Genomic DNA, 22,963 nt, shown 5'->3' with positions numbered 1-22,963 from the left:
TGCATGACTTCCACCAGGGCAAACCGAAGAGTCAGGCAGGGCAAGCTGTTGTCCATTGTGTGTTCTGTGAGAAGCTGACATGGTGGATCCATGCAGGGAATAAGGCACAAGGGGGCACGCGTGTACGCACATGAAAGGATATGTGTGTGTATGTGTCAATGTGTATATGGGTGTGTTATTTATATATATCACACATATACACATGGACACGGTCAGCCGGTGATAGTCAAGCAAATAACTGTTGGTCTCACGAAATTGGGGAGAAAAAGGGGGTACAAAAATAAATATAGAACTTTAGTTCGACAATCGTCTCGTGCAATCTAGAAATGTTGACCACTTGAGCTCGTGAAGTGTTTGATTCGATTTTCGATTACATTTGCATTGATGTCAGAGTTATTAGAGGGACAATAGATTGCTGAGTACCAGGCAGTTAGAAGTTTGGTAGGCTACTAATGACCATCAGCAGCATCAGAGCTTGGAGAAGCCTAATTACCGTGACTAAACGGTCACATGGAATTTGACTGCCTTCATGACTCGTGACCGCCGGTGTGGCGGTCACCGTAACAGCCCTACACACACACACACACACACACACACACACACACACACACACACACACACACACACACACACAAGGACACACACACACACACAAGGACACACACACACACAAGGACACACACACACACACACACAAGGACACACACACACACAAGGACACGGACACACACACACAAGGACAAGGACACACACACATGGACACACACACACACGGACACACACACACGGACACATTCACAAACAGATGTTGTGTTCTCATATGTAAATGTCCAGTTTAGGGAAACCTGTCTTTCTGCTTTTTCATTTCAAGGTTAAGGGCTTTTGTGCAATTGTGTTTCCACACAAGATTAACTTGACAAGGTCAGATTTGAAGCTATAACGGTGACATCATCCGGTTGTGCCAAGTCAGGTAATGTAATGTCTGTGATCATCCTCTCTCGACTGTCCCCAAAATTGCTACAAATGTCTTCACAGGCTCTTGGCTATGGAGCCATAGGGCTTTGGCCAAAAGTAGTGCACTAAACAGGGAATAGGCTGCCATTTGGGACGGAACCCTCAAGTTTCTGTTGTTGAACTCATGTTCTTTTTTGAGTTGCGAGATGAGAGAAGGAGGAAGTGGTCTCGGTCCTGAGACCACGTGCAGATAACGAAAGGAGAGCTGGTGCAGTAATCTCAATTGAAGAAGAGTAATGTGAAAGGAGAGCTGGTGCAGTAATCTCCATTTAAGAAGAGGAATGTGAAAGGAGAGCTGGTGCAATAATCTCAATTTAAGAAGAGGAATGTGAAAGGAGAGCTGGTGCAGTAATCTCAATTTAAGAAGAGGACTGTGAAAGGAGAGCTGGTGCAGTAATCTCCATTTAAGAAGAGGAATGTGAAAGGAGAGCTGGTACAGTAATCTCCATTTAAGAAGAGGAATGTGAAAGGAGCACTTCTTTATTGATGACATTTACCGTGGTTTTGCCCCAAAGAAACACGGAAGGAAAGAAGAAGCAAGCGGAGGAGTAATGGAAGATGGAAAGAAAAGGAAGTAGCAGGAAGAACAAAATAATACATTATGAGCCAAACACTATGGATATCATTATCTTTACCTAGTGTAACAGGTAGCACCATCCCACGGGGGTTCCAACGAGGTAGACTAGGCCGGGTCATGGATGCTGTGGTGCAGAGGTGACAGCACTCCCTAAGCCACCAAAGCCACCTGGCCAACTCCTCAACGTAACACACAGCCACCTGGCCAACTCCTCAACGTAACACAAAGCCACCTGGCCAACTCCTCAACGTAACACACAGCCACCTGGCCAACTCCTCAACGTAACACACAGCCACCTGGCCAACTCCTCAACGTAACACTAAGCCACCTGGCCAACTCCTCAACGTAACACTAAGCCACCTGGCCAACTCCTCAACGTAACACTAAGCCACCTGGCCAACTCCTCAACGTAACACTAAGCCACCTGGCCAACTCCTCAACGTAACACTAAGCCACCTGGCCAACTCCTCAACGTAACACTAAGCCACCTGGCCAACTCCTCAACGTAACACTAAGCCACCTGGCCAACTCCTCAACGTAACACTAAGCCACCTGGCCAACTCCTCAACGTAACACTAAGCCACCAGGCCAACTCCTCAACGTAACACTAAGCCACCTGGCCAACTCCTCAACGTAACACTAAGCCACCTGGCCAACTCCTCAACGTAACACAAAGCCACCTGGCCAACCTGGCTTTTTTTCCCCAGGTGTGAATTTTCACTAGGGGGTTCAAATGAGGTAGACTAGGCCAGGTCCAGTAAAGAGCCTGGCTGGTAGTGGACAGTGTCCACCCATCCAGCAGTGGAGCGTGTCCACCCTTTTCTCAGCTTTTGTTCAGACACTTCCGACTGCGTGTCAAAGGGGGGAAGGAGAAAAAGAGTTGAGTATCATCCGCATAGCATAGCAATGGTAGGATAGACCATGAGAATATTAGGGAGCTGAGTAACTTGGCATACAGAGAGAACAGGAGAGGGCCTAGATCTGAGCTCTGGGGGACACCAGTAGTGAGACCATGTGGTGCAGACACATCCTTTTCACGTCACCTTGTTCAAACCACCTTTTTTAAGTTTTACTTACAAAAAAGGATTTCTAAGAAAAACTCAATGGAGGCTTGAAAAAGGCTTGACCTGTGTACTGATGAGGTTTTCCATTACATCGCTCTGCAAGGCTGATACGTTATTGTACTATGGCCTATTGTATAGCAATCTGCAGCCATGTGTGCTGTGCTGTTGTCTGATATCCGCATCTCTCACAGACTGAGCCCCACTAGACAGATGAGACGGGGAGATGATGAATGGAGCGCTATCTCTTTTCATTGACTGGCGTACTATCCTCGCCCTGTCTCTGTTTTGTATTACCGTGTGTGTGTGTGTGTCTGCTTGTTGATGTTGATTTATCGCAGTCTGTCTGATCGTGTGCCTTGTCTATGGATGGAGGACTATTATAGATTGTGCTTACAGTATATGATCAGTGTTGTGTCTGTGTGTGTGTCTGTGTGTGTCTGTGTGTGTGTGTGTGTGTGTGTGTGTGTGTGCAAAAGCTTGACTGGCGTTGCGTTATGCTTCCCTTATCTACACCAGTAGATAATGTAATGTGTGAAAATAATATACGTCAGTGCCATCACCTGAATAAAACAAATAACAGGGTCCTTCCACAAAAAGAGTGCCTTTTGCTTCCCTTTGATAGTTTAAGTCGAAGTTGTCCCCAAATATTGAATGCATTTTAAAAGCTTATTGTACAGTATTAAGTGAAGTGCCCTTTAATTAATATTGCATAGACCACATGTTTATTTTTTGCCATTTTCTGGTGTTTTGTGGTGGAAAACTGAGCAAGTCGACCATAACACGTCAACCCTGTTACCAATAGATAGACAGGCTAGAAATGTTTTATTGTGACGCTTTCCTTGCATTCAGTTGCCCCTCCCTGTTGCACACAAGCTTCCATTCCCCCTTTCACAAGGGGATTTCTGACTGATTTAAGATGATGTCGTCAACCCTGTTACAGTCAACCCTGTTACGGTCAACCCTGTTACTTTATTTGGCACTTAATAGGCACTTACTATTAGGGATGTGACAAAAAATAATATATATATATATAACGTTTAAACTGCTATTTTTTAAAATCCATGCTAGGGCCAGGCAATGAATTATATATACCGCAACCCTTTACAGACAGAATGCAGTACAGTAACATGTCGATAATTGATAACTTTTCAGACAATTTAAAAAAGTGCTGCATCGGTACCTTTTCAGACAGTATAATTCTGCTCCGGCATATAATGTTCTATTGTCTCCCTGACAACAACAAACGTTGCTGATTGATGTCCTGCTGTGTTGTTTATGCAGTTTTTTTTATAATAGGGTAGCTAAATGTGCTTTCATTCTACTAAATGTCTTGTTAAGTTGCAATTTATAACAAACTTTAAAGTACTTTTTCAGGAAAGAGTGGTTTGCGCGCAGGCAGCAGGCATGCTAGTTCTGACAGTTCTGGTTGCATAGTGATGGAAGTTATTCCCGCTTCAGAAGCGGTATTACTGTACGTTCATGTCTCCAGAGAAGGTTTCGTGTCTGCGTTTTTAAAAAGCCGTAGTGTAGCCTACCCTAACAGACAAACGTGTTGTAACCGACACGCTTTCAAGGGTTACATACCATTTATATCTGGAAAGGGTAATCGATACAGGCGATACCGGTAGCCTACTGTAATTTCATATTAGGAGACAAAAACAACCCCACTCACTCAGCAACGAAGAGTAGCCTACCCCGTGCTCGCAAGACTGGCCCGAAGATACCTCTGTATCCCGGCGACATCGGTCCCATTTATATAATATGCCATTTAGCAGACACTTTTATCCAAAGCGACTTACAGTCATGTGTGCATAAATTTTACGTATGGGTGGTCCCGGGGATCGAACCCACAACCCTGGCGTTACAAGCTCCATGCTCTACCAATTGAGCTACAGAGGACCATAGCCTAAACTAGGATATTATACACGCAACAGACTGAACATACACTTGTGTCATTAGCTAAGAGAAAGAGCAGGCAGGCCAGTGAGAGGGAGAGAGAGGAGGGGGCGGGTAGAACCGTGCGCCTATGTCTTGGTAATCTGCATCTCGCAATGTCTTAATTTTCTTGCATGCCTCGCAAATTCACCAAAGTAGCCTAAAGTTCACCTCTTCCTCTCTGGTTTTATTTCATTTAAACTTTCCCCAGGCCTTTATAGCCATATAGTCTAGTTAGGCTATAACACAGAAATTAATGTTTTGCAATAACTGTACTGTGATTTGAAAACTTTTTCCGGTTAAGGATTTTTCTTAACGTTAAGTATCCGAACTTCGTTTTAATGTTTTAATGTTCACACCCCTACTTACTATGGTCTGGTTTATTTTATTTTAAATTTAACCTTTTGAGATGGGAAGTTTAACATGTGCTCTTTATGACAGAATGTACAATTTTGGTGAAATCAAACAAGTTTCTTTTCACCAAGTTACACCACTTAAAAGGCACCTAATTGGTAGAACAACCCAACACCACCACCACCACCACTGACAACTCCATCACACAGACTCCTATCAGATTACTGGCGGTACTGCTCTCACGCTGAGCAACGTCTATCATGTCTGTCCTGTCTGTGTGTCTGTCCTGTCATCTGTGTGTCACTCCTGTCGTCTGTGTGTCTGTCCTGTCTGTGTGTGTCTTTCTCTCTCTGTGTGTGGGCGTGTGTGTCCGTTCCGGGGGCATGGTCTACATCACAGCGGATATCCCCCCCCCCCAGTGCTTTGGCTGGCTGGCCCTTAATGCGGCTGTTAATCAGCCTCTGTCTGGTCTGGGCCGGAGGTGCTCTGCCAGGCACCCCTCTGCCATAGCTCACGTCTGCCAGGGGAGCTCCCCCTAGTTATGCTTTATGGTCATTTAGTCCACTGGTCTGCCATTCATCACTCACACAGTACATGTTCAACCAGAGCTCAGAGCTCTGTCACCCCCCTCCACTCAGGAGAAGCAGCTTCCAGGAATGGTGGATTGCTGGAGGTGGGCGGATGTGAAATTGATCAACTCCAGGCTGGATGGGGAATCTGGAGACATATATTTTGTATCCTCTAAATACACCTCCGCTGTCTTCAACCAGGATCTCAGCGATCACTGCTTCATTGCCTGCGTCCGTAATGGGTCCGCAGTCAAACGACCACCCCTCGTCACTGTCAAACGCTCCCTAAAACACTTCAGCGAGCAGGCCTTTCTAATTGACCTGGCCCGGGTATCCTGGATGGATATTGACCTAATTCTGTCAGTAGAGGATGCCTGGTTGTTCTTTAAAAGTGCTTTCCTCTCCATCTTAAATAAGCATTCCCCATTCAAAAAATTCAGAACTAAGAACCGATATAGTGCAGTACAGTTGAAATATATATGGCAAATAGAAATCCTATATGGATGGTATTAAAAGATAGATGGGAGGTGTTGGATGGAATTGAAGGATGGGACTAATAACAACTAACAACAAACAATAACAAGATAACAAATAATGTAGGCACGCTGTGTCCTTAATAGGTGTATGGGTTGTAGGTTGGGAGCTTTTGTGAAGGAGCACAGTTAGAAAGATATGGCATATAGAAGCAAACCAGATGGACATCATGAAAATGATCGGAGAGGTTGAGAGTAGAAAAATGTAATTATTGTAAAATTGACAGTGTCCATAAAATGTAGATTATGGGCTGGAAGTAGATGCCTAGGCGTTGTTGTTCACTAGTTTACTACAAGTGGGGAAAGGGTGGTGGGGTTGGAAAGTAATAAAGGGGAATATATATATATATATATATATATTTTTTTTTTTAAGTGTGTGTGTGTGTATAAAACATGGGGGATTGGAAGTGATGCAGACAATTACATTGATGGAAGTTACAATCTATCTGAAATATTAAGCTGATCTACCCCCCGAAAATAAAAAAAAGAACCGATATAGCCCCTGGTTCATCCCAGACTTGACAAAAACATCCTGTGGCGTACTGCATTAGCATCGAACAGCCCCCGCGATATTCAACTTTTCAGGGAAGTCAGGAACCAATATACACAATCAGTTAGGAAAGCAAAGGCTAGCTTTTTCTAACAGAAATTTGCATCTTGTAGCACTAACTCCAAAAATATTTGGGACACTGTAAAGTCCATGGAGAATAAGAGCACCTCCTCCCAGCTGCCCACTGCACTGAGGCTAGGAAACACTGTCACCACCGATAAATCTACGATAATCGAGAATTTCAACAAGCATTTTGCTACGGCTGGCCATGCTTTCCACCTGGCTACCCCGGCCACCAGCTCTGCACCCTCCTCTGCTAAATAGCCTTGGTTTCTCAAATGACTGCCTCGCCTGGTTCACCAACTACTTCTCAGATAGAGTTCAATGTGTCAAATCGGAGGGCCTGTTGTCTGGACCTCTGGCCGTCTCTATGGGGGTGCCACAGGGTTAAATTCTCGGACCGACTCTATTCTGTGTGTATATCCATGATGTCGCTCTTGCTGCTGGTGACTCTTAGATCCACCTCTATGCAGACGACACAATTTTGTATACATCTGGCCCTTCATTGGACACTGTGTTAACAAACCTCCAAACGAGCTTCAATGCCATGCAACACTCCTTCCGTAGCCTACGATTGCTCTTAAAAGTCCGCCTGACTAGAATCGCTACTCTCAGCGGGTCTGACTTAGAATATGTGGACAACTACAAATACCTAGGTGTCTGGTTAGACCGTAAACTCACCTTCCAGACTCACATTAAGCATCTCCAATCCAAAGTTAAATCTAGAATCGGCTTCTTATTTCGCAACAAAGCCTCCTTCACTCATGCTGCCAAACATGCCCTCGTAAAACTGACTATCCTACCAATCCTCGACTTCGGTGATGTCATTTACAAAATAGCCTCCAACACTCTTCTCAGCAAATTGGATGTAGTCTTATCACAGTGCCATCCGTTTTGTCACCAAAGCCCCATACACTACCCACCATTGTGACCTGTATGCTCTCGTTGGCTGGCCCTCACTACATATTCGTTCACCAAACCCACTGGCTCCAGGTCATCTATAAATCACTGCTAGGCAAATTCCCGCCTTATCTTACCTCATTGGTCACCATAGCAACACCCACCCGTAGTATGCGCTCCAGCAGGTACCTGGTTAAATAAAGGTGAAATAAAACAATACAAAATACTGGTATAAGATGATGTCTGTTAGTGAAAAGCAACTGATTCATGGAACTGAACTGTTTTCTCTTTCGCTCTGCCTTTCTGTATTCTCTGTCTCTCTCTCTCGCTCTCTCTCTCTCTCTTTCTCGCGCTCTCTCTCTCTCTCTCTCGCTCTCTCTCTCGCTCTCTCTCTCTCTCTCTCTCTCTCTCTCTCTCTCTCTCTCTCTCTCTCGCTCTCTCTCTCTCTCTCTCTCCCCCTCTCAATCTCCCTACATTTCCTTCTCTCTGCCCTGCAGCACTGCAAAGTATAATGTCCTCACCTTCCTGCCTCGGTTCCTCTACTCTCAGTTCAGAAGGGCTGCCAACTCCTTCTTCCTCTTCATCGCTCTCCTGCAGGTAAGACAGAGATGATTTATATTGGTTGCTAGAGCTTTGACATCTGTAGCAAAGGTCACATTAATATTCACACACACACTGAATACACACGCACGCGCTCACTCACTGAATACCCCCGCATGCATGCACAAACTGAATACACACATTACTGAATAATACATGTAGGAGCATGACTGTCCCTGTCTAAAGGAAATGAGTGTTGACTTCCTCTACCTCAACACACATCATTCCACACATCACATGCTTTAGAAATGCATAGGCTGCCATGGAGAGGCACCACAACTATATTTCAGTGGTTTACCAGACATGAGTTGTAGCAGAGGACAAACAAAGATTCCTAACACAGACCAGCACTCACATGGATATCGTGTAAATCTTCTTATGTGGATGGTGGAGCTGGGATTTGTAAGGTTAGATCAGGGTCGTGTTCATTAGGCACCAAATGTATAAAAATGGACCGAAGCAGGGAGGGACTACCTGCACTTGACCAATAACAAATGCTTATTTTAGTTTTCTGTTGCAAAACGAATCAAAACGTTGTCCTTTGTGTGCCCCAATGAACATGACTCTGCCGTATTAACTTATTTTCTCCATAATGTGGCGGAATAGACCAGAGAAAATCCACAATCTACTAAAAGTTCAGAGTGATTACGCTTAACCTCGCAGAACCTCAGTGTGAATCAAAAAAAAAAAAATCTCTCCTAGGAGTTCAAAGCTCCACGGAGCCGATTAGGACAATGGATTCAGGGCAGGCCTTAAAATATTCTGAGGTTTCTCACCCTGGATTCTGCTGACTAACACAGCGTAAATGAGAGCATTTGATGCTAAATGAACATATGATGCAAAATGCATCATACGTGGATGATTTCTGTACTTTGAAAGTTACATATGTGACTAGTTTCAGGAAACTAGGCATATGTCGCACGTCACTGCTTCACAGGAGAGGCATTTGAACGTAAACAAATGTTAAACAAAATGCTTTTTTTGGCAGAAATGCCTTCTGGAACATGTGAACTTTCATGTGCCTTAATAACAAACTTGTGTTCCATCCGTAAATACAATTTAAATTGTTAAATTATGAGCCTCGTTGGTTTAGCCACGGAAAAAGACAGGAACCTTCCCGCTAGCCATGATTGACTGAGATAATGGATGGGCTGGACATGCCGGGAGATGAGTTGGGATTGGTCTGCCATGTAGCACACTTCTGCTATATAACGTGAGCTACTCAGTATGTGTTGATAGTCCTTTCTACCGCGCCGTTTTTGAAATATATAACGTTAGCCATCGATAACTACAAAAGTTTTGTTACTTTACTCAACAACATTGATGCCCTGAATTTAGCAGGCGCTACCAACCGATCTGTTTTAAAAAGTGATTTGCTAATTTCTGCACACGCCACGGTCAGTGTGAACCGGAGTGACTTGACACGACCCTGGCCAAACGAGGTAGCGACAATCAAAACGGAGTTAAATGGTTCCAGTCTGCCGTGAAGCGTTCACCCATTTATACGGGTAAGAGTCTAGCTACATTTTCAGATATTATAAGTTTCACATTTTGTCAAAGTCGTTTTCATTGCAAGTTAAAGCGTACTGTTAGCTAGCTTGCTGGCTCGCTAGCAAACATTATGTGTATGATCTGTGTAGTAATATTATTCAAATCAAAAAACCATTTGCATTCTTAGTTATAGCCTAATGTTAGCTAGCTAACATTGAACCTGGTTGGTTAGCTTTAGCTACCTGCAGATTCATACTACAGCTATGACAATGTTTGTATTGGTTGGTAGTAGTATGAGTTGGAATTATTCCGGTTCATTGTTTAGCTATCTAGCTAGCTAGCTACATGTCTAAACAAAATACAAAAGATGACATATCTAAACAAAACACTTCGCCAGATGATTACATGACCCATCAAGTTAGCCAGGTGTGTCTGGGGGTGATTACAGCCATCTATCATATTTCATGAACATGTGTGCATGTCTAGACAATAGTGACCCATCCACTTAGCTAGATGTGGCTGGGGGTTGGTTATAGCATTTCCTTCACATTACCTATCAATTTAAACAAGTGTGTCAGGTAAGCGTCATCTAATAATTATAAAATGTTTTTATCTGGACACTTTCTGTTTTTGATATTGCTACTATGCAAGTAACCATTTAACTGTACTGTTTATACCTTCTGTATCCTGTGCATATGACAAATAAACTTTTTATTTCATTTGATATAGTGTGTGTTAACCAGAGACGGTAATGTGAAGAACAACATGACCTGCACCAAAGTCAGATTAGGATATAGGCCAAAGACTAGATAAAGTGTATTTTTACCTGGAGTTTTTCCTTATTGTAGGCTACTACTTCTACCACTTTTAGTCTTGATATCTTTGATTGTTTACTAAACTGATCACTCGGTTTAGCAAATGGCCTCATGTGAATCCTTAAAGAGATGGGTGAGGCTTAAGAGGGTGTGAACGATGCTGAATGGGTGTAGACAAAGAAGAGCTCTCCAGTAGGTGTACGAAAACATTCAAGGGACATTTTCTCAAAAGTGGGGATACAAGTTTATCAACTTTCAAAGCAGAATTACTTTCCCGTTGTTCTTCAACTGCAGTGTGTGATATTCCATGAGGCGGCGCACAATTGGCCCAGTGTTAGGGGAGGGTTTGGCCGGCCGGGATGTCCTTGTCCCATCGCGCTCTAGTGACTTCTTGTGGCGGGCCGGGCGCATGCACGCTGACTTTGGTCGCCAGTTGTATGGTGTTTCCTCCGACACATTGGTGCGGCTGGCTTCCGGGTTAAGCGAGCAGTGTGTCAAGAAGCAGTGCGGCTTGGCAGTCGTGTTTCAGAGGATGCATGGCTCTCGACCTTCGCCTCTCCCGAGTCCGTACGGGAGTTGCAGCGATGGGACAAGACTGTAACTAGCAATTGAATGTCACAAAATTGGGGAGAAAAAGGGGTTAAAAAATAAAGGAAGATATCAAATCAAATCAAATCAAATTGTATTGGTCACATGCGCCGAATACAACAGGTGCAGACATCACAGTGAAATGCTTACTTACAGCCCTTAACCAACAGTGCATTTATTTTTAACAAAAAGTAAAAATAAAACAACAACAAAAAAGTGTTGAGAAAAAAAGAGCAGAAGTAAAATAAAATAACAGTAGGGAGGCTATATATACAGGGGGGTACCGTTGCAGAGTCAATGTGCGGGGGCACCGGCTAGTTGAGGTAATATGTACATGTGGGTAGAGTTAAAGTGACTATGCATAAATAATTAACAGAGTAGCAGCAGCGTAAAAAAGGATGGGGTGGGGGGGCAGTGCAAATAGTCCGGGTAGCCATGATTAGCTGTTCAGGAGTCTTATGGCTTGGGGGTAGAAGCTGTTGAGAAGTCTTTTGGACCTAGACTTGGCACTCCGGTACCGCTTGCCGTGCGGTAGCAGAGAGAACAGTCTATGACTAGGGTGGCTGGAGTCTTTTACAAATTTGAGGGCCTTCCTCTGACACCGCCTGAGTATAGAGGTCCTGGATGGCAGGAAGCTTGGCCCCAGTGATGTACTGGGCCGTACGCACTACCCTCTGTAGTGCCTTGCGGTCGGAGGCCAAGCAGTTGCCATACCAGGCGGTGATGCAACCAGTCAGGATGCTCTCGATGGTGCAGCTGTATAATTTTTTGAGGATCTGAGGACCCATGCCAAATCTTTTCAGTCTCCTGAGGGGGAATAGGCTTTGTCGTGCCCTCTTCACGACTGTCTTGGTGTGTTTGGACCATGATAGTTCGTTGGTGATGTGGACACCAAGGAACTTGAAGCTCTCAACCTGTTCCACTACAGCCCCGTCGATGAGAATGGGGGCGTGCTCAGTCCTCTTTTTTTTCCTGTAGTCCACAATCATCTCCTTTGTCTTGGTCACGTTGAGGGAGAGGTTGTTGTCCTGGCACCACACGGCCAGGTCTCTGACCTCCTCCCTATAGGCTGTCTCATCGTTGTCGGTGATCAGGCCTACCACTGTTGTGTCGTCGGCAAACTTAATGATGGTGTTGGAGTCGTGCCTGGCCATGCAGTCATGGATGAACAGAGAGTACAGGAGGGGACTGAGCACGCACCCCTGAGGGGCCCCCGTGTTGAGGATCAGTGTGGCAGATGTGTCGTTACCTACCCTTACCACCTGGGGGCGGCCCGTCAGGAAGTCCAGGATCCAGTTGCAGAGGGAGGTGTTTAGTCCCAGGATCCTTAGCTTAGTGATGAGCTTAGAGGGCACTATGGTGTTGAATGCTGAGCTGTAGTCAATGAATAGCATTTTCACGTAGGTGTTCCTCTTGTCCAGGTGGGAAAGGGCAGTGTGGAGTGCAATAGAGATCGCATCATCTGTGGATCTGTTGGGGCGGTATGCAAATTGGAGTGGGTCTAGGGTTTCTGGGATAATGCTGTTGATAATGCTATTGATGTGAGCCATGACCAGCCTTTCAAAGCACTTCATGGCTACAGACCTGACAGAGCTTGAGAGGATCTGCAGAGATGAATGGGAGAAACTCTCTAAATACAGGTGTGCCAAGCTTGTAGCGTCATACCCAAGAAGACACAAGGCTGTATTCTCTGCCAAAGGTGCTTCAACAAAGTACTGAGTAAAGGGTCTGAATACTTATGTAAATGTGATATTTCCATTTTTATTTTTAATACACTTGCAAACACAATTTCAAATTTTTCTACATAAGACCGAATCAAGGCGGTCAGTCACATATCTTGAAAACTTGCTAACAAGCAAAACAATTTGGGACTATATCAACAATGAACTAGTGAAACAAATACCAACATAGTTTGGGGGTGGAATTGTCCTTTAATAGTAGCTACTAAAGTTAAAACTTTCTTAGATGCAAATTAATGATCTTATTCATTATACTGCATGACTGTATCCTGCAGTCTTTGTAAAAGTGTACAATGGGCGCCCTGGAGAGACTCATACAATGAATCTCCTATTCTCCTTCTATGTAATGAATCTTTACCATCATACCTTCCATCTCTACCTAGCAAGAGCCAGTGACACTGTGTGTGCTTACAGTATGTCAGCGAGCCCCGCCCTTACATGTCCCAGAACACTGTCTGCATCCCAAAGGACACCCTATTCCCTATTTGGTGCAATAGTTTTAAGCAGGACCCATAGTGCTCTGGTCAAAAGTTGTGCACTATATAGGGAAGAGGGTGTCATTTGGGATGCGTACAGTGCCGTCGGAAAGTATTCAGACCCCTTGCCTTTTCCAAATGTTGTTACGTTACAGCCTTATTCTAAAATGGATTAAATAAAACAAATTACTGACTAATCTACACACAATACACCATAATGAGAGTGAAAACTGGTTTTTATAAATTTTTGCAAAAAAATACCTTATTTACATAAGTATTCAGACCCTTTGCTATGAGACTCGTAATTGAGCTCAGGTGCATCCTGTTTCCATTGATCATCCTTGATGTTTCTACAGCTTCATTGGAGTCCACCTGTGGTAAATTCAATTGATTGGACATGATTTGGAAAGGCACACACTGTCTATATAAGGTCCCACAGCTGACATTGCATGTCAGAGCAAAAACCAAGCCATGAGGTCGAAGGAATTGTCCGTAGAGCCCCGAGACAGGATTGTGTTGAGGCACAGATCTGGAGAAGGGTAACAAAACATTTCTGCAGCATTGAAGGTCCCCAAGAACACAGTGGCCTCCATCATTCTTAAATGGAAGAAGTTTGGAACCACCAAGACTCTTCCTAGAGCTAGCCACCCGGCCAAACTGAGAAATCGGGGAAGAAGGGCCTTGGTCAGGGAGGTGACCAAGAACCTGATGGTCGCTCTGACAGAGCTCTAGAGTTCCTCTGTGGAGATGGGAGAACCTTCCAGAAGGAAAACCATCTCTGCAGCACTCCACCAATCAGGCCTTTTTAAGGTAAAGTGGCCAGACGGAAACCACTCTTCAGTAAAAGACACATGACATCCCACTTGGAGTTTGCCAAAAGGCACCTAAAGACTCTGACCATGAGATACAAGATTCTCTGGTCTGATGAAACCAAGATTGAACTCTTTGGCCTGAATGCCAAGCGTCACATCTGGAGGAAACATGGCACCATGCTTCACCATGGTGAAGCATGGTGCTGGCAGTATCATGCTGTGGGGATGTTTTTCAGCGGCAGGGACTGGGAGACTAGTCAGGATCGAGGGAAAGATGAACGGAGCAAAGTACAGAGAGATCCTTGATGAAAACCTGCTCCAGAGCACTCAGGACCTCAGACTGGGGCGAAGGTTCACCTGCCAACAAGACAACGACCCTAAGCACACAGCCAAGACAACGCAGTAGTGGTTTCGGGACAAGTCTCAATATCCTTGAGTGGCCCAGCCAGAGCCCGGACTTGAACCTGATCTAACATCTCTGGAGAGACCTGAAAATAGCTGTGCAGCGACGCTCCCCATCCAACCGGACAGAGCTTGAGAGGATCTGCAGAGATGAATGGGAGAAACTCTCTAAATACAGGTGTGCCAAGCTTGTAGCGTCATACCCAAGAAGACACAAGGCTGTATTCGCTGCCAAAGGTGCTTCAACAAAGTACTGAGTAAAGGGTCTGAATACTTATGTAAATGTGATATTTCCATTTTTATTTTTAATACACTTGCAAAAATGTCTAAAAAAACAGTTTTTGCTATGTCATTATGGGGTATTTTGCGTAGTTTGTTAAGGGAAAAAACTATTTAATCAATTTTAAAATAAGACTGTAAAGTAACAATGTGGAAAAAGTCAAGGGGTCTGAATACTTTCCGAATGCACTGTACTGTCTGAGTAACAGATGCACCCCCAGTGTCCCCTGGCCTGTATCCCTCTAATGGCCCCCTAGTGGGTCGCTTCTGCTGCTCTCTGCTTGACAAACAGCCCCCTGCCAAGCTCAGGGACAACCTTCTGACACTAAGGGTGTCAACTGGAGCTTCATCAAGTGTGCAAGTGTGCAGAGTGAGCACCATGATGCTCTCGGGGGAGAAAAATGACTTCCAAGAGTGCTGGCTTGGCAAATACTGACCGAACAGGTGGTACACTGTAGCTAGAAACTCATGGGATAGCTAGATCTTTTTCTTTGAATATCAGCCTATGGGCCCTGGTCAGAAATAGTGCATTATAAAGGGAATAGGATGCCATTTTGGACGCATCCTATGTGATTCAGGGATGTTTAATTTTTAACTGGGACGTGTGCTTTTCCTTTCAGCAAATTCCGGATGTGTCGCCCACGGGTCGCTGGACAACTCTAGTGCCACTCCTCTTCATCCTGGTGGTGGCTGCAGTCAAGGAGTTCATTGAGGATCTGGTGAGGAAACTCTACCAACACTGAACTCTAGGGAACACTACTAACACTGAAAACTACTAACACTGAACTCTAGGGAACACTACTAACACTGAACTCTAGGGGAACACTACTAACACTGAACTCTAGGGAACACTACTAACACTGAACTCTAGGGGAACACTACTAACACTGAACTCTAGGGAACACTACTAACACTGAACTCTAGGGAACACTACTAACACTGAACTCTAGGGAACACTACTAACACTGAACTCTAGGGAACACTACTAACACTGAACTCTAGGGAACACTACTAACACTGAACTCTAGGGAACACTACTAACACTGAACTCTAGGGAACACTACTAACACTGAACTCTAGGGGAATACTACTAACACTGAACTCTAGGGGAATACTACGAACACTGAACTCTAGGGGAACACTACTAACACTGAACTCTAGGGGAATACTACTAACACTGAACTCTAGGGGAATACTACTAACACTGAACTCTAGGGGAATACTACGAACACTGAACTCTAGGGGAACACTACTAACACTGAACTCTAGGGGAACACTACTAACACTGAACTCTAGGGGAATACTACTAACAATGAACTCTAGGGGAATACTACTAACACTGAACTCTAGGGGAATACTACTAACACTGAACTCTAGGGAAAACTACTAACACTGAACTCTAGGGGAACACTACCAACACTGAACAGTATGAAAACGTATGCACTCACTAACTGTAAGTCGCTCTGGATAAGAGTATCTGCTAAAATGTAAAATGTAAATGTAACTCTAGGGGAACACTACCAACACTGAACACTACCATTACTGAACACTAGGGGAACACTAACAACGCTGAACACTAGGGGAACACTACCAACTCTGAAAACTAAGGGAACACTACCCACACTGAACACTAGGGAAGGCTACCCACACTGAACACTAGGGAACACTACCAACACTGAACTCTGGGGAACACTACTAACACTGAACTCTAGGGAACACTACCAACACTGAACTCTAGGGGAATACTACCAACACTGAACTCTAGGGGAATACTACTAACACTGAACTCTAGGGGAATACTACTAACACTGAACTCTAGGGGAATACTACTAACACTGAACTCTAGGGGGAATACTACTAACACTGAACTCTAGGGGAATACTACTAACACTGAACTCTAGGGGAATACTACTAACACTGAACTCTAGGGGGAATACTACTAACACTGAACTCTAGGGGGAATACTACTAACACTGAACTCTAGGGGAATACTACTAACACTGAACTCTAGGGGAATACTACTAACACTGAACTCTAGGGGAATACTACTAACACTGAACTCTAGGGGAATACTACTAACACTGAACTCTAGGGGAATACTACTAACACTGAACTCTAGGGAACACTACTAACACTGAACTCTAGGGAACACTACTAACACTGAACACTACTAACACTGAACTCTAGGGGAACACTACCAACACTGAACACTGGGGAACACTACTAACACTGAACACTGGGGAACACTACCAACACTGAACTGTAGGGGAATACTACTATACAGTATGAAAATGTATGCACTCACTAACTGTAAGTCGCTCTGGATAAGAGCGTCTGCTAAATGACTAAAATGTAAATGTAGGGTAACAATACCAACACTGAACAATAGGGAAACACTACCAACACTGAACTCTAGGGTAACACTACCAACACTGAACAGTATGAAAATGTATGCACTCACTAACTGTAAGTCGCTCTGGATAAGAGTGTCTGCTAAAATGTAAATGTAACTCTAGGGGAACACTACCAACACTGAACACTACCATTACTGAACACTAACAACGCTGAACACTAGGGGAACACTACCAACACTGAACACTAGGGGAATACTACCAACACTGAACTCTAGGGAACACTACCAACACTGAACACTAGGGAACACTACCAACACTGAACACTAGGGAACACTACCAACACTGAACACTGGGGAACACTACCAACACTGAACACAAGGGGAACACTACCAACACTGAACACTAGGGGAACACTTAACTCAAACTGCCCCTTTGATACCTTAATCTGACATTAACAACACCTGTTTGTTTTCAGGGCCTTTAAAGATGCGTTAATGGTTTTGTATAATTTCAGCCAGTAGTTTTGAAATTAGCGCTCACGAACCAAAACGGGTCCCTGAAAATTGTGCATAGTCATCCAATTCGTATGATATGTTACGAATTCTAGTTCGTACAATATGTTACGAATTTCTAAGTGCTTAAAATCCTGTTCAATCTCTTTGTCTTCTGTCCTCAATGGGATCTAAATTAGGCTAAGGCTGAATAAAACATTGATAAAACATAATCATTAGCCTACATTTTATTTTATTTTATTTTTTTAACATTTTAGTCATTTAGCAGACGTTATTATCCAGAGCGACTTACAGTTAGTGAGTGCATACCGTATAGCCTAAAGGACGTAATGAATTCTCAAGGAAGAATCTGTTGAATTGAAGAGTTTGTGTGAGACTGGCACACTTCTAGACTTTGTGATCGATAGAGGTCCTATTTTTTACTTTCAGTATCAGGCAAGATGTTTGCCTGCCTTGATTTAAATAACCAAACTCTGACTCAATACGGTAGCCACTGTAAATAGATGAGAGGGAATAGATGTTCTGTTGCACGGTCTGGTTGGTATCGTTGGATTCAGGCCACTTGTCCTTGTGAGTGTTCTGTATGGGATTCCTGGAGCAGAGCGTAGACCGTGATTGTGACGGGAACACAGCAGGACACACAGACAGGACCGGTCATAGCTGGGCACTTCACTGGGCTACTCATTCCATCAATTAGTTTATATAAGTTCATGCACAAAAACAGTTAGGTGTCCATTTGCTGAAATTCATGTTGTTTAATAGATGTTTGACAAACGTTGACTAGCATTTAGGCCTATCTTTATATTTAGAAGTTTTTTGCTTCAGTTTCAAATACCAAGCTTCAGAATTGATTATTTTTTTTTTTACATTTCCCAAGACCCATTGCCAATAGTGAATTGAGTTCAGTACTGTACCAAGCCAGAGGATGCTGCACTGTTTAACTGTGCCCCTGCAATGCGATCCTCTCTCCCTAGCCCAGCTCCCAGTGGACTGTAATAGTTCTCCTATAACGTTAGCAACGTTGTATTTATAGCTGGCATCTAGCGGTGAAGTGGCCAGCGCAGCAATTTCCACCCTGGCCTCTCGCGAAAAACATTGGAGTGGCAAGGTGATGACTTCGTCTTTTATTAGGTTGAAGGTCATGCGCACCACGCCCACCCCCCTGTCCCCGTCCCATCGGCCCCCGATGATGAAACGGCCGGATCAACGATTGACCCGCCTGCTTCATAAAACATTAATCATTGATCCATCAATCACATCTCAGTATCCCCACACCCCACTCTCCCGTAGAAGACCCCGATAGATGACATGTTCTGCAAAGTTATGTATAGCTTTGTGCTGAACTAATCACTATATGAAATGAATAGGCCTACATTGTATAGTCAACACAAGTGTGTGTATTTTAAGAGCCCTGTATACGCTGTACTTTTTGTTATTTCATGTGTGAGCACATATATATGATAAGTGTGTGTTCTTACTGACACCCCGGGGTGGACAGAGCGTTCCATAGAACCAGCAACCTAAACTGACACCCCGGGGTGGACAGAGCGTTCCATAGAACCAGCAACCTAAACTGACACCCCGGGGTGGACAGAGCGTTCCATAGAACCAGCAACCTAAACTGACACCCCGGGGTGGACAGAGTGTTCCATAGAACCAGCAACCTAAACTGACACCCCGGGGTGGACAGAGCGTTCCATAGAACCAGCAACCTAAACTGACACCCCGGGGTGGACAGAGTGTTCCATAGAACCAGCAACCTAAACTGACACCCCGGGGTGGACAGAGCGTTCCATAGAACCAGCAACCTAAACTGACACCCCGGGGGTGGACAGAGCGTTCCATAGAACCAGCAACCTAAACTGACACCCGGGGTGGACAGAGCGTTCCATAGAACCAGCAACCTAAACTGACACCCCGGGGTGGACAGAGCGTTCCATAGAACCAGCAACCTAAACTGACACCCCGGGGTGGACAGAGCGTTCCATAGAACCAGCAACCTAAACTGACACCCCGGGGTGGACAGAGCGTTCCATAGAACCAGCAACCTAAACTGACACCCCGGGGTGGACAGAGCGTTCCATAGAACCAGCAACCTAAACTGACACCCCGGGGTGGACAGAGCGTTCCATAGAACCAGCAACCTAACGTATGTGTGCCAAATGGCAGCCTGTTATTACCTACATAGTAGGGCTGAGAATTGTCAGGCACCTCACGATACGATATCACAATACTTAGGCGCCGAGACGATATGTATTGCCATTCTCACGATTCTATATGTATTGCGATTCGATGTTCCAAACACATTGCTCACCATATGTCTGCTGCAGAGGGACGAGAGAGCCATGAGAAAACAACAAGTTTTGATCAGTCATGGAAATAAAAGTGCTGAAAACAAATTGGGTCCCTATTTAAAAAGAAGCTGGAGAACAAGCTATGTTGATGCATGTACAGCCAACTAGCGCAAAAATAATATTGCGATATTGCCAGAACGATACAATATATCATCAAAAATAATATTCTGATATCCCACTGTATGGATTTTCCCCCCATCACATAGTGCACAAATTTACAAATGGCTCTAGTCAAAACTAGTGCACTATATAGGGAAAGGGTAGCCCTCTACAGTCCATTTTAAAGTCATATTGTTTGACATGTTAAATACTGTGCAACCAAGATGCGTGGTGTCCTCAATATTAGTAAAATTACCAGCTGGATAAATTAGCCGACAGCTCATGCATGCGGGATGATGAATGGGCTTTGTAAAGATCTTTAACTTTCCCTGCTGGGTAACGTTACTGTAGTGGTGTAGTGCTGCAGCCGGGTAACGTAACTGTAGTGGTGTAGTGCTGCAGCCGGGTAACGTTACTGTAGTGGTGTAGTGCTGCAGCAGGGTAACGTAACTGTAGTGGTGTAGTGCTGCAGCCGGGTAACGTTACTGTAGTGCTGCAGCCGGGTAACATTACTCTAGTGGTGTAGTGCTGCAGCCGGGTAACATTACTGTAGTGGTGTAGTGCTGCAGCCGGGTAACGTTACTGTAGCGCTGCAGCCGGGTAACGTTACTGTAGTGGTGTAGTGCTGCAGCCGGGTAACATTACTGTAGTGGTGTAGTGCTGCAGCCGGGTAACGTTACTGTAGTGGTGTAGTGCTGCAGCCGGGTAACGTTACTGTAGTGGTGTAGTGCTGCAGCCGGGTAACGTTACTGTAGTGGTGTAGTGCTGCAGCCGGGTAACGTTACTGTAGTGGTGTAGTGCTGCAGCCGGGTAACGTTACTGTAGTGGTGTAGTGCTGCAGCCGGGTAACGTTACTGTAGAGGTGTAGTGCTGCAGCCGGGTAACGTTACTGTAGTGGTGTAGTGCTGCAGCCGGGTAATGTTACTGTAGTGGTGTAGTGCTGCAGCCGGGTAACGTTACTGTAGTGGTGTAGTGCTGCAGCCGGGTAATGTTACTGTAGTGGTGTAGTGCTGCAGCCGGGTAACGTTACTGTAGTGCTGCAACCGGTGGGTGGGTGAGTGCCAGTGCTCCGCCACGTGACATACAGCCAAATGAATTAGCCACTCCAGCACGTTGCAGGGATATTTAATCAGATTTAATTATATTGGATTTCGGAGTGAATGAGAAAAAGCGGGAGGGAGGGAGGGGGACCGAGAGGGGGAGGGGGAGACATTGCAGAGTCCATCTCTAAGGCAACCTGTAATGATTTGCAATTCCTAAAGGGACTCAGGCTGCTCAATATAGACTGCTGGGCGAGTATTGTGCTTGGTTGCGTTTGGAGCACATCAAAACCTCACAGCGGTATAGTTTCCTACTCACAAAGGCATTTGAGACTATAAACGTTCCTTTTCTTCAAGCCTGAAGATCGTTTGCTCTCTGAGAGACTGATACTGGTAGGCTACGCCTCAGATATTTGAAGGGTATTTAAGTTGCTGAAGGAGTTCCTCAATGTTCTCAGCAGCATTCATAGCTTGGCTACTTAGTTCTAAGTAAAAAAAAAAAAGAATAATGCACTTTTGGCAGCGATTACTGCCTAGAGTCTTCTTGGGTATGACGCTACAAGCTTGGCACACCTGTATTTGGGGAGTTTCTCCCATTCGTCTCTGCAGATCATCTCAAGCTCTGTCAGGTTGGATGGAGAGAGTCGCTGCACAGCTATTTTCAAGTCTCTACAGAAATGTTGATCGGGTTCAAGTCCGGGCTCTGGCTGGGCAACTCAAGGACAGTGAGTCCCGAAGCCACTACTGCATTGTCTTGGCTGTGTACTCAGGGTTGTTGTCCTGTTGGAAGGTGAACCTTCGCCTCAGTCTGAGGTCCTGAGCGCTCTGGAGCAGGTTTTCATCAAGGATATCTCTGTACTTAGCTCCGTTATTCCTTCCCTCTCTCTGGTTTTTGCTCTGACATGCAACGTCAACTGTGGGACCTTATATAGACAGGTGTACCTTTCCAAATAATGTCCAATCAATTGAATTGACCACAGGTGGACTCCAATAAAGTTGTAGAAACATCTCAAGGATGATCAATGCAAACAGGATGCACCTGAGCTCAATTTCGAGTCTCATAGCAAATGGTCAGAATACTTATGTAAAAATGTCTAAAAACCTGTTTTCACGTTGTCATGATGGGGTATTGTGTGTAGATTGATGTGAAAAAATAAATAATGAAATCCATTTTAGAATAAGGCTGTAACGTAACAAAATGTTGAAAAAGTGAAGGGGTCTGAGTACTTTCCGAATGCACTGTAATTACATGGCTAGATGGGCAGATAGATAAATACAATTCTAGCCAAACATGCAAATATTCATCCATCAGACCTTTACTACGACTTAATCAAGAAGCAGGCTGTGGGGTGTTTAGCCTACATCATGAATCATGATCTGTGTCTGCAGGCTCCTACAGAACTGGACTAACCACCTGCTCTGATTCTCTGCACCTTAGCGCGTGCACACTCACACTCACACTGCTTCTACCAGACTCTTGTTATGATTGCTAAATGCTGCACAATTTAAACACTTGCCCCCCAATACCCCCTTCCCCATAACACATGTAGTTATTGGACTATAAATTGTGCCTTCCTGTATTATACTTATGCTAAAATGTTTATTCTATTTGCCTGAGCCATTTGCTTTATGTCCGTATTCTTATATTTTATTATTTCTTATTGTTGTTACATCGTTGAGAAGGAACCTGCAAGTAAGCATTTAGTTGGAAGGTGTATACAATGTATATCCCGTACGTACGACTAATAAAACTGTAAACTTTATGGTGCATCAGTCTCCCCCTCTAGGTTGTTTCCGTATTGGGGTAAGATCATAGGAATCCATTGTAATCAGCCAGAACAGATTG

At 44.5% G+C, this 22,963-nt stretch overlaps 1 protein-coding gene across 4 annotated transcripts in view; it reads left to right on the top strand.

Moving 5' to 3' along the window:
• LOC121538162 (phospholipid-transporting ATPase IA) overlaps nucleotides 1-22,963 on the top strand; it is a 187,373-nt gene that overhangs the window by 43,360 nt on the left and 121,050 nt on the right. For all 4 annotated transcript variants that reach the window (XM_045207443.1, XM_045207434.1, XM_045207440.1 and 1 more), the window contains exons 3-4: nucleotides 8,054-8,153; nucleotides 15,379-15,477. In XM_045207443.1, coding sequence (XP_045063378.1) covers nucleotides 8,054-8,153; nucleotides 15,379-15,477 — 199 coding nt within the window. The remainder of the gene's footprint in view (nucleotides 1-8,053; nucleotides 8,154-15,378; nucleotides 15,478-22,963) is intronic.

The sequence above is a fragment of the Coregonus clupeaformis genome, chromosome 3 (genome assembly GCF_020615455.1).
Source record: "Coregonus clupeaformis isolate EN_2021a chromosome 3, ASM2061545v1, whole genome shotgun sequence".
NCBI classification, from domain to species: domain Eukaryota; kingdom Metazoa; phylum Chordata; class Actinopteri; order Salmoniformes; family Salmonidae; genus Coregonus; species Coregonus clupeaformis.
The sequence above is the reverse complement of the archived record's forward strand: the minus strand, read 5'-3'. Positions and strand labels throughout refer to the sequence as shown.